The 14,870-nt window shown below is 50.5% G+C and overlaps 1 protein-coding gene across 1 annotated transcript in view; it reads left to right on the forward strand.

Moving 5' to 3' along the window:
- ECPAS (Ecm29 proteasome adaptor and scaffold) overlaps positions 1 to 14,870 on the forward strand; it is a 229,006-nt gene that overhangs the window by 79,302 nt on the left and 134,834 nt on the right. The window contains exons 14-15 of the mRNA XM_073549708.1: positions 7,770 to 7,892; positions 14,697 to 14,800. Of these exons, the coding sequence (XP_073405809.1) occupies positions 7,770 to 7,892; positions 14,697 to 14,800 (227 nt within the window). The remainder of the gene's footprint in view (positions 1 to 7,769; positions 7,893 to 14,696; positions 14,801 to 14,870) is intronic.

A 14,870-nucleotide genomic window follows, 5' to 3' on the forward strand; every position in this document is an offset into this window, starting at 1 on the left:
TTATTTGCTTATTCTTGTATTGTAGTATTTGTGCACAATCTGACCTATATCAAGTAATTATGCAAGTGCAAATTATCTATGGTTGATTGTCGTGTTTTTGTATTTCTATTAAACTTATTTTCTCGTTCGCCTTATTGGGGGACACAGAGACCATGGGTGTATGCTTTGCTGCCACTAGGAGGCTGACACTATGCACAAAAAAATGTTAGCTCCTCCTCCGCAGTATACACCCCACCGACCGGCACCAATTTCCTCAGTTTAGCTTAGTGTCAGTAGGAGGTGGACACGGGTCTTTCATTAGACCCATATCTACCTCGTCGTGCGTCGTTCCTTTACAGGTTCTACGGAGGGATACAGAGTGAAAAGTCACATCTGTACTCCCACATGGAGTCTGCGAGTACGGCGTGTACTGCCACCCCGTATCCTTGCAGTTCTCCGCGGCAGGACCAGCCAGACGGACGCCGACACCAAGACGTGCCAGCGACTCTAGGTGTCCTTGTCGCCTGTCTCCCTCCCACTCGCCTACCAGAGCCTGTCGGTTGGATGAGACGCAGGACTTCTTCAGACCCAGGTAACGGATCGGGGATGGGTGAGTATAGATTTTTTTTTGTTTTTTTTTAATTTTTATTACCTGGCTGCTCATTCCTGACGGACAGGGGGCCTCTTCAATGGCACAGGGATGCGGGCGCTCGCAGTCGCCCTACATCTATAGGCACACCGTGCTCTTTTTTGCTGGCCCCGCATTCCCCCTCCTTTCTGGAGACAGGGAGCACAGGGCCTTTTTCCTTTCCTCCCCTTGAGAGCGGCTTGCGGCTGCGGCATCCCCTTCTTCCGACCTCCGCGCCGACCCCCTGCTGACAGGCGGCCGCCGCAACTAATTTAGGCCCCGGCTTCAGTTCGGGCCTACCATTGCGTCGTGGACACGCCACCAGCCCCTTTCTTCTAAGCCGGCTTCTCTCCCGCTCTTCCCAGGCCCTCCCACCCCCTGTCCTTCACCTGCCCAGCCTGCTATTGGCTAGAGGGCGGTGAATTTTAACCCTGCGATGTGCTCCGCCCTCCCTCCTCTCCTGGACGCGCGCTCTTTCTCAGGCAGGCGCCATTTTACAAGCCTCTTAGCCGGACACCAGCTCGTCACCGGATCATCTTCTGCCAGCTGGTTTTTTCGTTCAGGAGGTCTATCGGCCGGATTTCGCTCTGACCTGCATCCACTGACAGGTCACAGAGCATCGCTTCTGGGGACACCGGACCGTGAGTAGCTCTGCACTGCAGACTGACCCTTCTCCGCCCTCTGTCCCCCAACCTTCCGGCATTACCTCAGCTTTTCACTATGTCTACCTCTAAGTCTGATCGTACCCGCTCTATTGCCCCCCCCTGCACTTTAGTCAAGTTCTTTGCATGTTCTTCGTGCAATCGCAAACTTCCAACAGGCCAGTCCACTCCCCTCTGCCTGGATTGTAGCAACCCAATTCAGCCTGACGCCGTCCAGGAGCCATCTACGGCTCCAGGTGAGAGTGAACACCCCATGCCTGGCTCCTCCTCGCTATCTCAATCAGTGGCAGACCTCACCAAGGTGTCTCAGTCCCTGGTGGCCGTTCTTGATAAGTTGCCCCTGGACTCTTCAGCAGGGCCAAGCAGGTCCCAAATTGTTCCATCTGAGTCAGCCAGCGTTAGTCGCAAAAGACCCAGGCAAGATGCCCAGCCGGATTCCTCTCCTCGTCCCATCTCACCGCATAGCCCTTCTCAGCAGCCTCCCTCTCGGGCCTCCTCTCCCGAGTCAGGTGAAGCGCTTTCGGACAGGTCATCTGAGGGGATTTTAGAGCTGTATTCAGACCAGGATGCAAACATGAAGGTCACAGTGCAGAACCTCATTGCAGCGATCCATCATACTTTCGATATTGCTGACTCCCCTGCGAAATCCTCAGATCAGGAGGTTTCGTTCAGACGGGCAGAAACTCCCTCCAGGGTTTTTCCTTTCCATTCCGAGTTTGGGAAGATTTTTATCAAGGAAAGAGAGGATCCGACCAGACGCTTTCAACGAGGAAAACGTCTAGGCGTACTCTACCCATTTGCTAAGGAGCTCACGGACAACTGGTCGGCCTCTCCCTCGGTGGATCCGCCCGTGTCCAGGCTTTCCAATAACTCGGTTCTCCCGCTTTCAGGCGTGGCGTCCCTAAAGGATTCTAATGACAGGATTATAGAATCCCTGGCGAAGTCTGCCTTTGAAGCGGCTTCAGCGGCTGTGTGCCCAATCTTTGCTTCGTCCTGGGCAGCAAAGGCCATAGCCACGTGGGTAGACGACCTTCGTCAAGGCGTCTTAGATAAGGCGCAACCGGAGCGTTTGGCCGATCTCGCCAATCAGATCTCCCATGCTGGGGACTATCTTCTTTCCGCTTCCTTGGATGCCGCATCCTGTGCAGTTCAGGCGTCAAGCAACTTAGTTGCAATTCGACGTACAGTTTGGCTAAAGGCCTGGCAAGCGGACTTGTCTTCTAAAAAGTCCCTCACTAACCTGCCTTTTCAGGGGGTGCGCCTCTTTGGGTCCCAATTGGACCAGATTATTAAGGACGCCACCGGAGGCACGAGTTCACTTCTCCCTCAGTCCAATCCTCGCAGACCTCCACTAAGGCGTCAGTTTCGACCCTTTCGGACTTTCCGCCGTTTCAATACGGCGGACAACTCCTCCAGCCAACAGAGACCGCAGGCTCGCCAGGAGAGAAAGAAAGTTTCCTTCAGACCCACTCCTTCCTGGCGATCCCACTCTTCCCAGGGCAGACCGTCCAGATCTGGATCTGGACGGTCTACTTCAGCATGACTATCGTCGGACACGCGAGGGGCCTTTCCAATTGGGAGGCCGACTTCCTTCCTTCAGGGACGTTTGGCTGGCCTCCGTAGAGGACGCTTGGGTCAGGGAGGTCGTATCCTCAGGATACAAGATACAGTTCGTCTCTCTCCCACGGGATCGTTTCTTCGAATCCCGGCCTCCAAAGGATCCAGCCTTGATCTCGGGGTTCACTACGGCTATCGCCTCTCTCCTCAGACAGCACCACTACCAGCTCGTCGCACTGCCCTTCGGTCTTGCCACCGCTCCCAGACTCTTCACGAAGATCATGGCTGCGTTGATGGCTTTGTTGAGAGTCAGAGGTCTCGTTCTTTTCCCGTACCTAGACGATATTCTGATCAGGGCTCCCTCATTTCAACAGGCTCACCAAAGTTTGTCAATCGTCCTGGACACTCTTTCCGATTTCGGGTGGATCGTAAACAGGAAAAAGTCCTGTCTGGTTCCTACCCAACTCCTGGTCTTTCTAGGCCTTCTGTTAGACACTCGTCGGTCAAGGGTCTTTCTCCCACAAGAGAAGATTCTCTCTCTGCAGCAGGAAGTATGATCGCTGCAGATCTCACGATTCCCGTCCCTCCGTACAGCCAGGAGGGTCCTGGGAAAGATGGTGGCGGCGATAGAGGCAGTTCCCTTTGCCCAATTTCACGCCAGACCTCTCCAACAGGCCATTCTGTCGAAGTGGAACAGGTCGCCTCGGTCCCTGGATCGCCCTGTTCCTCCTTCTTACCGGATCAAGCGGTCCCTCAACTGGTGGTTGTCGTCACCTCTCATTCTATCGGGTCGATTCTTCCTTCCCATTCGCTGGCAGATAGTAACCACAGATGCCAGTCTCCTCGGTTGGGGTGCAGTGTTCCGCAACCACACTGTTCAGGGTCGATGGTCGGATCGGGAATCGGTACCGGTCAACATTCTGGAGATTCGAGCTATCCATCTTGCTCTCATTCACTGGGAAAGGCTCCTCAAGGGACTGCCGGTACGGATTCAGACAGACATCGCCACAGCGGTGGCATATGTCTACCGCCAAGGGGGAACACGGAGTGTTTCAGCCCTGGCGGAGGGGTCCAAGATTCTTCGTTAGGCGGAGATTTCCGTTCCGACAATTTCCGCGGTGCACATTCCCGGCGTAGACAACTGGGCCGACGATTTTCTCAGCCGCAAGAGTCTCGCGGTGGGAGAGTGGTCCCTCCATCCGGAGGTGTTTCATCTGCTCTGCCTTCGGTGGGGAACCCCGGATGTAGACCTCATGGCGTCTCGCCTCAACAGGAAAGTCCCACAATTCGTGTCCAGGTCTCGGGACCCTCTGGCAGTGGGCGCCGACGCCCTGGCCGTTCTTTGGTCCCAGTTCGACCTTCCCTACCTGTTCCCTCCTCTGCCTCTTCTTCCCAACCTGTCGAAAGAGATCAAGGCAGAAGGAATTCCAGTCATTCTCTTCACCCCGAACTGGCCCAGAAGGTCTTGGTTCGCGGACATTGTCAACCTTCTCGCGGATTCCCCCTGGAAGCTTCCAGACAGAACAGATCTGCTGTCTCAGGGACCGATTTGCCACCCCAATTCTCGGCCTCTCAATTTAACGGCGTGGCTGTTGAGACCGAGGTTCTGAAACGGGCAGGATTTTCCGACCAGGTAGTTCAGACCATGATTCGAGCCAGAAAGCCATCATCTTCCAAGATCTACTACCGTACTTGGAAGGCCTATTTCACTTGGTGTGAGACCAATGACATCGCGCCCATGTCCTTTTCGCTCCCTTCAGTCCTAGCGTTTCTTCAGGCAGGATTGGATGCGGGCCTTGCCCTCAGTTCCCTGAAGGGTCAAGTTTCGGAGCTGTCCATTCTATTTCAGAAAACATTGGCTTCCCGTCCTCAGGTTAAGACCTTTCTTCAGGGCGTGGCTCACACGGTTCCGCCGTACCGGGCGCCCGTGGATCCATGGGATCTTAATCTGGTTCTTGAGGTTCTGCAAGGTCCTCCCTTTGAACCCCTCAGGGATATTTCCCTTTCTCTCCTTTCTTGGAAGGTAGCCTTTCTGGTGGCCATCACCTCCGTCCGGCGCGTGTCGGAATTGGCAGCTCTTTCATGCCGCTCCCCTTTTCTGGTGCTCCACCAGGATAAGGTAGTTCTGCGGCCTCCGCCCTCTTTCCTGCCGAAGGTGGTGTCCTCGTTTCACCTCAACGAGGATATCGTGCTACCATCCTTTTGTCCGTATCCAACTCATCCCCGAGCTACCTTGAACAAGCTGGACCTGGTTAGGGCGATAAGAGTCTATCTGTCTAGGACGACTTCCTTGCGAAAGACAGAGTCTCTTTCCATTATCCCTGATGGGGCGCGGAAAGGTCACTCGGCGTCAAAGGCCACTATTGCTCGCTGGATCAGATCGGCAATTTTGGAAGCCTACCGAGTTAAGCGTCGCGGAGCCCCTCCGGGGATCAGGGCCCACTCTACTCGGGCAGTGGGTGCCTCCTGGGTGGTGCGCCACAGAGCTTCCGCGCTGCAGCTTTGCAAAGCTGCAACATGGTCATCGGTTCACATGTTTGTGAAATTCTACAGAGTCCACACCTACGCTTCGGCGGACGCCAGCCTAGGTAGACGGATTCTGCAGGCCGCGGTGGTGAGTCCGCTGGCCTGATGGAAGTTTGTTTCCCACCCCAGGGACTGCTTTGGGACGTCCCATAGTCTCTGTGTCCCCCAATAAGGCGAACGAGATAACAGGATTTTTTGGGTTGCTTACCGTAAAATCTGTTTCTCGGAGCCTTCATTGGGGGACACAGCACCCTCCCATGTTTTACAACTCCTGTTCTTATGTTTGTCGGTTGGTTACAGTTGAGTTGTCTGTTCTGTTTTCATTCTGTTTTGTTACTTCTCCTACTGCTTTCTCACTAACTGAGGAAATTGGTGCCGGTCGGTGGGGTGTATACTAGGGAGGAGGAGCTAACTTTTTTTGTGCATAGTGTCAGCCTCCTAGTGGCAGCAAAGCATACACCCATGGTCTCTGTGTCCCCCAATGAAGGCTCCGAGAAACAGATTTTACGGTAAGCAACCCAAAAAATCCTGTTATGTAATAAAACAATGCCATTTCAATGTTAGGGTATAGTCTGATGTCCGTTCAAATTGGTCCGAGATCAGACCACAGTGCACAGACTGATCCCAACCTGATCATTACTTTCTCATATGTAGCTCTCACACTCGGGTCGGGAGACCCGCGGCCAGCCCATGCATTGCAGTCCAATCTCAGACCGATTTTCACGGGCTTCTGAATACTCCCTTATTGTGAAAATTTAGATGTAGTTGGACTGAACATATTATAGCAGTGCAATCATCTTCTGAAACTCTGCCATAAAAAGGCAGCCACCTGAACACCTTCCATAGAAACACTATGATGCAATTGTTAAAAGGGAATTGTACTATTAATAAACTTTGCTTTAATCAATTGTTCAAGCAAACATAAAAAAATTGAATATATCTCATCAAAGAAATCTGCTTCCTACACATTTACGAGCCACTACTCTCTCCCTGTTTTGTGAAATTTTGATCCAATTTGAAAGACCAGCCCGACTCAGTCTTGCTCAGACAAGAGAGTTTGCCAGTTCACTGTGGTGTCAAGTTACACAGCCCATATTACTCTATGGAGAGACTTATGGAGACACAGAAAGATCGTGCTGAGCTTTGCCCATATTACTCTATGCAGAGACTTAGGGAGACACAGAAAGATCGTGCTGAACTTTGCCCATATTGCTCTATGTCGAGACTTAGGGAGACACCGATAGATCGTGCTGAACTTTGCCCATTTTACTCTATGGAGAGACTTGGGGAGACACAGAAAGATTGTGCTGAACTTTGCCCATATTACTCTATGGAGAGACTTAGGGATACACAGAAAGATTGTGCTGAACTTTGCCCATATTGCTCTATGGGTAGACTTAGGGAGACACCGATAGATTGTGCTGAACTTTGCCCATATTACTCTATGGAGAGACTTAGGGAGACACCGATAGATCATGCTGAATTTTCTAACAAGTGTTTTCATTTCACCCAGAGCTGGAGTTAAAACTACGCTGATCACTCCTGCTGTATATTTTCATCCATGTTGCCTCTGCTGCTCTTCTTTGTTTGTGGAACAAAAAGGAAAGAACTAAGATTGGAGGGATCACAGCAGCTAGTCTTCTCACTCTTCTCACACTGGAGTAATTAGCAAATTAAGTGATAGATCCTGAATACAGAAAACTGGTAAAAATGCATTCTACAGTTTATATAATGGCCAGATATAGTGTTATCACTCATGTACACACAGGACATTGTATTCTGAAAAGTTACTTAAAAGTACAATTACTCTTTAAAGGATTCAGTGCAAGGTAATTAAATTCCAAATAGTGCACTGAAGCAAGGCTGGACAAAACCTAGGTACCAAGTAACCCGAGTGTCTAGAAAATGTCTACTAATTGTATTAAAAAGAAGAAAAAAAGCTAATTATCAAATAAGCCTGCGTGGTGTAAAATGGAAAAAATGTCAAAGTAACATATATTAACTAGCTATTTTCCTAGCTCTGCGTGGTTCTCCTGCGGATCTTCAAGTTTCCTCCTTTGATCAGAGGAGCATATGATCACTGCAGCCAATCACTGACCACAGTGGTAACCCATGCGTCAGTCAACACTGTTGTCAGTTATTGGCTGCATCGCTCATATATATGTATGTCCAGAAGATTCACACGCCCTGGCTGTGCTAGAAGAGGAGCGCTAATGTTGCCATATCTTGGTTATGGACAGGTTGCAATCAGGCTGAAACAGGAGGACTTATATAAATTGTATAACTTTTATAATTAAAAAATAATTCTGTTCTGGAACTGTATTTCCCCTTTGAATCATTTTTCCTCCTGTGACACTTATGTGACTTTTACACACAAGATTATAACCTTAATATTCTAGTTTCTTTTTCACCTGCAGGAAGATATGGATGTCAGGCTCTCAATTCAAGAAGCCTTGTCAATGATGGTTGGGGCTTACACAAACCTAGAAGGTGCTCAACTGACCCTCATGGAAGCTCTTGTTGGATCATACTTAGTAAAGGTAAAATGATACATTTTAAGCAACCCATATTAAAGGGGTTGTCCATTGAAGATAAGTTAACACCTAGCTACAGGATAGGATGTAACTTAGAGTGGTGGGGGTCCGTCTGCTGGGGTCCTCACCATTCAGCAGAATGGGGCACTTTTATTTCCTTTACCCCCATTTAGAATGGAGGGGCTGTGCGCATGGCCGATCCCTGCTCCATCATTCTTTATGGTGCTGTTGTAAAAAGCCAAATGCAGTACTCCGCAGGGAATTCATACAGCCTGGTGCTCTGTGAAGTGAGATAACAGCGGTAAGTGTCCCGTTCTGATGATTGTTGCCAGTTCCAACTGTCGGCCTCCCACCGATCTATAAGTTATGACCTGTCCGGTGAATAGGTGATCATAAATACTCACTAGACAACCCTTTTTCTACTACGCCTCATTGGGGGACACAGACAGTGGGTGTTATGCTGCTTGCCACTACGAGGACACTAAGTAAACACAGAAAAAAGTTAACTCCTTCCCTGCAGTATACACCCCCTCGCTGGCTGGGAATTCCCTCGTTCTTGCTTAGCATCTTTAGGAGGCACTTGGGTCTGGCTTCAGACTCCACCGTTTTTATTTTATTTTTGAATTTTCTGTAAATTTTTATTTTTTAATGGAGTGAAGTGGGCGACGGTTCCTTTCTATGGCCTACTCTCCGCTGAACCAACAACAGGCAAGCACGCGGAGTATACCTCCCCGTACACTTTCCTGCGACGACTGGGGCTGATTCTTCTGGCGATGGTTCCTTTGCGGTCCCGGTACCCCACACGGATACGAGGGTGAGCGCACGGAGAAGGCTTGACCAGCGCTTTCGGATGCTCTGAATCAGCCCCATTGCTCTCCGTCCCCCTGCCCATAGGGTTGATCGATTGAGCAATACCTCTGTAACAACCTCTCCGGCTCTGCTACATCGCACGGGAGCTTTTTTACATCAGGATCTAAGCTGGGATGAAGCCTGCTGGCTCTTGGACAGCGTAGACTGCGCAGCACCGGATTGGAGGTATGGGGTCGGGTCGGGTCCTGGTCCCTGGGAGAAGGTCGGGTCCTGGTCCCTGGGAGAAGCGCTGACTGAGTCTCAGAGGCGGCTTACCGGCGCCCCTTGCGGCTCCCCCCTTCACCCGGCGCTCTCCGCGGGTAGGCCCAAAAATGTAGTCCTGGCTTTTCGGCCTACTAGGCCGCAATTTACATAGTGCCGCCCACTGTTAGCGCCGCCGCCCACGTCTTTGGCGCCTCTCGCTCTGTATGAGAGGAGCCCTGCTGGTCTCGGGGGCCATGTCCTTAACTCCTTCTCTGCTCCTCGGGCTCTGTGACGGCTGCGGGGGTGCGCGCACGGATGGACAACACCTGCTGGCGCTACAGGGCCACCCATATTGCTCCCAGGGACACAGCATCAGGACCGCGGGTAAGCTGCATCTGCTCTCAGAGAAAAGCTTAACCCCTTCACTGCACATTCCCTGCAGCTGCAGCCCAGGCTCTGCTTGTAACCCTTTCACGGGCACTATGTCTCAGTCTAAGGAAGCAAAAAGGGGGCTAATAAGAAGCGCACTGCGTTCTTTACCGCTGGTACCTCTTGCAAGACTGCCTTGCCCAGTACCCAGACTAATCCGCTATACACGGATTGCGACCCGGCTTGTGCTAAAACGCCATCCGCCACCGCTGCAAGGTGCTACCTGCCTTTAGTGCCCCTGTGTGGGCCGCGTCCTTGTCACGGTCTGTGAAGTCACTGACCAAGCCTATAGACGCCTCCGAGAAACCTCTTTAAGTCAGAACGCGTCTTTACCGCCCGAGGAGGGCTTTGGCGACGGCCGGGAACCGTCCGCCAGCAGGGGCCGTGCTCGTTCAAGGGATCCTCAGGTCTCTAGAAAGCGGACCCATGACACGTCCCCTAGTCACGCTCGCGATTCAGCATCGGCGAGTCCTGTCTCTCGCTCTCCCTCTCCTAATGTTCGCATAGAACATGCCTCTGAATTCGAGTCTGACACGTCAGTCCCTTAGAGTTCCCCAAATGTACATGAATCGCTTGATTCTCTGACAGAGTCAGTCAACAAGTTTCTGATGTTGGACGAGGAGAATATTCCCGCTCCGGAACACGTTATCTCCTTTAAGAAGACTAAACGTGTACGCAGGGTATTTTCCAGGCATCCGGAGTTGAAGGACATTGTCTAGAGGCGTAGGAACCGACCACATAAGCGGTTCACAGGGCAAAAGCGTATCGAGGCTAAATACCCCTTTACTCCAAATCTAATGAAGGATTGGTTACAGTCCACTTCGGTGGATCCTCCTGTATTGTGCCTTGCTCCTAAAACGCTTTGATCTGTTTCTGAGGGCTCTTCAGTTAGAAACCCCTCCGATCATCAAATTGGCTACCTCACCAGTTTATTTTTTGGAGCTTCAGGAGCGGCATTTTTCCCATCTTTCGCAGCGACTTGAGTGGCTAAGGCAATGGCCACTTGGGCAGAAGTCTTAATTACTGCCTTCCAAGGTAGCAATCCTCCTCCGGAGACAACCAGTGTCGCCAAGTAGATAATTCACACAGGTGATTTTGCAGTAGACACCTCTTTAGATGCCGCTAATTGCGCTGCTAAGGCAACCGCTAATGCAGTCTCCATCAGAAGAGCCCTATGGCTACGCGACTGGCGAGCAGATTCCAACTTCTCTGCCGTATTAAAGTGGTCGCCTGTCTGGACAAGAAACTAGACCAACTCATTTCTGACACTTCCGGGGGGGGAAGAGTAGGTTTCTTCCCCAACAAGGGGCTGCCCGGCCGTTTTCGGAATCAACAGCCGACTCGCTTCTCTTCCGGATCAGGTCGGTCCCCGCGTGGAGACAGAGGTTCCCAGGTCTCTCACAGACCTAACCACTCTTGGAAACCCAGGCCGACAGCATCTGGATCTAAGGAAGCAGATCCCATAGATCCTCTACTCAATGACTTGTTGTGGAATCCGGCAGACATCGTCAAAGTAGGCGGCCGTCTGCTGTCATTCAGTCACAGCCTTCCTTCGGGTCGTTCAAGCGCCGCAAAGGGATGGAGTCATCCTTCCGGTCCCTCAAAACGAATGGTTCAGCGGGTTTTTATTCAAACCTTTCTTTGTGGTTCCAAAGAAGGAAGGAACGAACGATGCGGTCCATACTGGACCTCAAGCTGTTAAATCAGTTTGTCAAAGTACGGAGATTCCGAATGGAATTCCTCCGATTGGTGTCGCTTCCATGCAAAGGGGGAGAGTCCCTATCATCCAGCAGTTCTTGCGTTTTGCAATTCAAGAAGAAACCTTCTAGTTCGTTGCCTTGCCCTTCGGTCTCACCACCGCCCCCCAGGGTCTATACCAAGGCCATGGCGGCTGTCATGGCCATTCTCCACGCTCGGGGAGTGGTGGTACTGCCGTATCTGGACGACTTGCTGATCAAGGGTCCATCCCTTCCAGCCTGCGAGAAATCCGTGGATATCACAGTAAATACTCTTTCTCGCCTGGGTCGGAAGATAAACTTCGAAAAGTCTTCTCCAACACCGGTCCAGCAGATTTCCTTTTTGGAATTGATCTTGGACTCTTCCCGCGGGTTGGTCATTCTCACTCCAGAAAAGGCCCGAGCCTTACAACAGTCAGCGCGGACTCTTTCCCGACCGGTTTCTCACTCCATACGTTTTTCAGCATGATAGTTCTCAGAAACATGGTGGCGATGGGAGCGTTCCCATTATCACAGTTCCATTTCCGCCCTTTACAGCATGCGTTGCTGTTAACTTGGGAAAAGAACCCGTTCTCCCTGGACCGCCGGTTCCTTCTGTCCCTGCGGGTCAGATGAGCCCCCAAGGGGGGGGACACTGAAATCCTCCCTGAGTTTAAAGGAAGTTCTTTCTCCCAGTACGATGGTCGGTGGTGACCATCAACGCCAGTCTCCTAGGCTGGTGTGCGTTTTTTTCTTCGTCGCCACACGGCACAGGGTCATTGGTTAATTCGAGAGTCACGTCTCCCCATCAACATCTTGGACATTCGAGCAATCAAATTAGCTCTACTGAGTTTCCACCATCTTCTCGCAGGTCACCTCATCAGGATCCAATCCAACAACGCCACGGCTGTGGCGTATATCAACCGTCAGGGAGGTGCTCGGAGCAGGATGGCCATGCACGAAGTGAGTCACATCCTCCATTAGGCTGAGACCAACCATTCGCCCATGTCAGCAATCCACACCCCGGGTGTGGACAATTGGATGGTGATTTTTCTCAGTCGCCAAGGCCTTGCCTCAGGAGAGTGGTCTCTTCATCCGGAAGTTTTTTTCAGCAGATCTGCCATCGCTGGGGGACTCCGGATGTGGATCATATGGCCTAAAGACTAAACAACAGGGTTCCTCGATTCATTACCCGATCGCGCGATCCATGCGCCATCCGAGCGGACACCCTAGTTCTGCCATGGCATTGGTTCCGGCTCCCGTGCATTCATCCCTAGCTCCCGAGGGTCATCAAGAAAATTAGAGCAGAGGGAATACCAGTGATCCTAGTCGCGCCAGATTGGTCGCGCCAGCCATGGTACGCAGAACTAGTACAACTAGTCACCGGCGTTCCCTGGCGACTTCCAGATCGCCTGGATATACTCTAAGAGGGCCCGATTTACCACCAGAACTCCGGGGCCCTGTCTTTGACGGCGTGGCCGTCGAATCCTGGTTTTTAGCACAGGCTGTTTTTTTTCTCCCGATGTGATCTCCACCATGATTAATGTGAGGAAGCCCGTGTCCATGCACATTTATCACCGCACTTGGAGAACCTTCTTCTCGTGGTGCAAGGACCATGGTCGATCCCCAATGGTGTTTTCTTTTCTTTCCATATTGGAATTACTTCAATCCGGATTAACGTCAGGTCTCGCGCTTAGCTCGCTCAAGAGCCAGATTTCAGCCTTGTCAGTGCCATTCCAACGCAAAATTGCCACCGAACTTCAGATGAAGACATTCATTCAGAGAGTCTCCCATGTGGCGCCTCTATATATTAAGGGCCATTGGAATCATGGGACTTTAACTTGGTTCTCGGAGCCTTACAGGAGGCACTTTTCGAACCACTGCAGGACGTACTACTAGCTATTCTCTCTTGGAAGGTGGTCTTTCTAGCGGCAATTACGTCAATTACACAAGATTCTAAATTGGCAGCCCTGTCCTGCCAGGACGAGGCAGCTCTCAGGACGTCCCCGCCTTTCCTGCCCAAAGTCGGGTCTTCTTTTCATCTCAATGAAGAAATTGTATGGCCTATCTTCTGTCCGGCTCCAGTCCATTGCATTGAGAGGGCCTTCCACACCCTGGATGTGGTCAGGGCTCTGAGACAGTGCATCTCGCGGACGGCTCCCTTCCACAAGTCAGATGCCCTGTTCGTACTTCCACAGGGGCATAGGAAGGGCCTTGCCGCTTCAAAAAAAAAACCACGCTAGCCAGGTGGATTTGCTTGGCTATCCAGGAATCCTACCGTGTCTGGGACTCGCCTGTTCCAGCAGGGATTAAGGCGCATTATCCGCTCCGTGGGCGCCTCTTGGGCCATTCGGCACCAGGCGTCGGCAGAACAGGTCTTCAATGCTTTGACTTAGTCCAGAATTCATTCTCAGGCCTGTCTACAAGGCTGCGGCTTGGTCCAGCCTGCATACCTTTACAAACCTTGCCTAATTCATTCTCAGGCCTCTGCGGATGCAGCTCTTGGCAGACGCACCCTGCAATCGGCAGTACTACAATGTTGAGTCAGTACATGGGGTATTAGTAATTGTATGTTCCCCACCCAGGGACTGCTTTAGGACGTCCCACTGTCTGTGTCTCCCAATGAGGCGTAGGAGAAATAGGGATTTTTGTGTACTCACTGTAAAATCCTTTTCTCCGAGCCAATCATTGGGGGACACAGCACCCACCCTGTTTGGCCTATTGGCTCACTGTAGAGTTTTTAGGTTTTGCCAGAGTTATGATTATTGTTATTCGTTTTATGCTCCTACTGCTACTACTTTTTTTACTGAACTGGGGAATTCTCAGCCAGCGAGGGGGTGTATACTTCAGGGGAGGAGTAACTTTTTTCTGTGTTTACTTAGTGTCCTAATAGTGGCAAGCAGCATAACACCCACTGTCTGTGTCCCCCAATGATTGGCTCGGAGAAAAGGATTTTGCGGTGAGTACACAAAAATCCCTGTTTAGTGATTTCGCTGCTGTAATATACAAATCAAAGTAATGTGCTGTATTCTGAATGCCATGGCCCAAGCTCACGTAGCACACAAAGCTGCTTACATCTGCAATCATGTTATCAGTGAACTCCAAACCTAGGAAATATACTTGTATTCTAAAGGAGTGGAAAAGGGAATAGTTTGATTCTCTTTTCTGCCAGACATTGCTTTGCTTACCCCATAACCACATCTTTGAGGGGGCTGAAGTCATTTTTCCATGAATTCTTTGGAACCTCATAGAGATTAGGGTATGTTTAAATGAAACGATCTTCTTCTTGATATTGCTAAAACTCATTGTTGCTTTTCAAAACTGACGCATATTTGCTGTGAGATTGTGGTAATACAGAGGTTTGCCAACTATTACAAAAATGTAAAAATTGTCACTCCAAGGGGAAAAAAACCTCCACCAAATGGTGAGAAAAAAATGGTACCTGTAAACAAATAAAATTAATCACCTGCCTCCTAATTTGCCATTAGAAATTTCTCCATCAAATTGGCTGTTGTATTACCTCTGGAAATGTTCCACATTGATTAGTATTTGTAAGTGTTGAGTTGTTTAATGCTCATTTTGTATCTTTTTTTTTTTTTTGTTTTTCACTTAGCCTGAAGTCCAGGTTCGACAAGTAGCAGTAAAATTTGCAAGCAACGTTTTTTCTCCCGACCACATACCTTCAAGATATTTGCTGTTGCTTTCAGCCGGAGATCCGTAAGATTTCTATTATGCAACATTTTCTATTCTAAAGGATTGCCTTGATTCCACTTTGTTGTTGCGGCAC

This window comes from Dendrobates tinctorius, unplaced genomic scaffold, assembly GCF_039654945.1.
Source record: "Dendrobates tinctorius isolate UK_male_01 unplaced genomic scaffold, ASM3965494v1 ptg000160l, whole genome shotgun sequence".
In the NCBI taxonomy this organism is placed as follows: domain Eukaryota; kingdom Metazoa; phylum Chordata; class Amphibia; order Anura; family Dendrobatidae; genus Dendrobates; species Dendrobates tinctorius.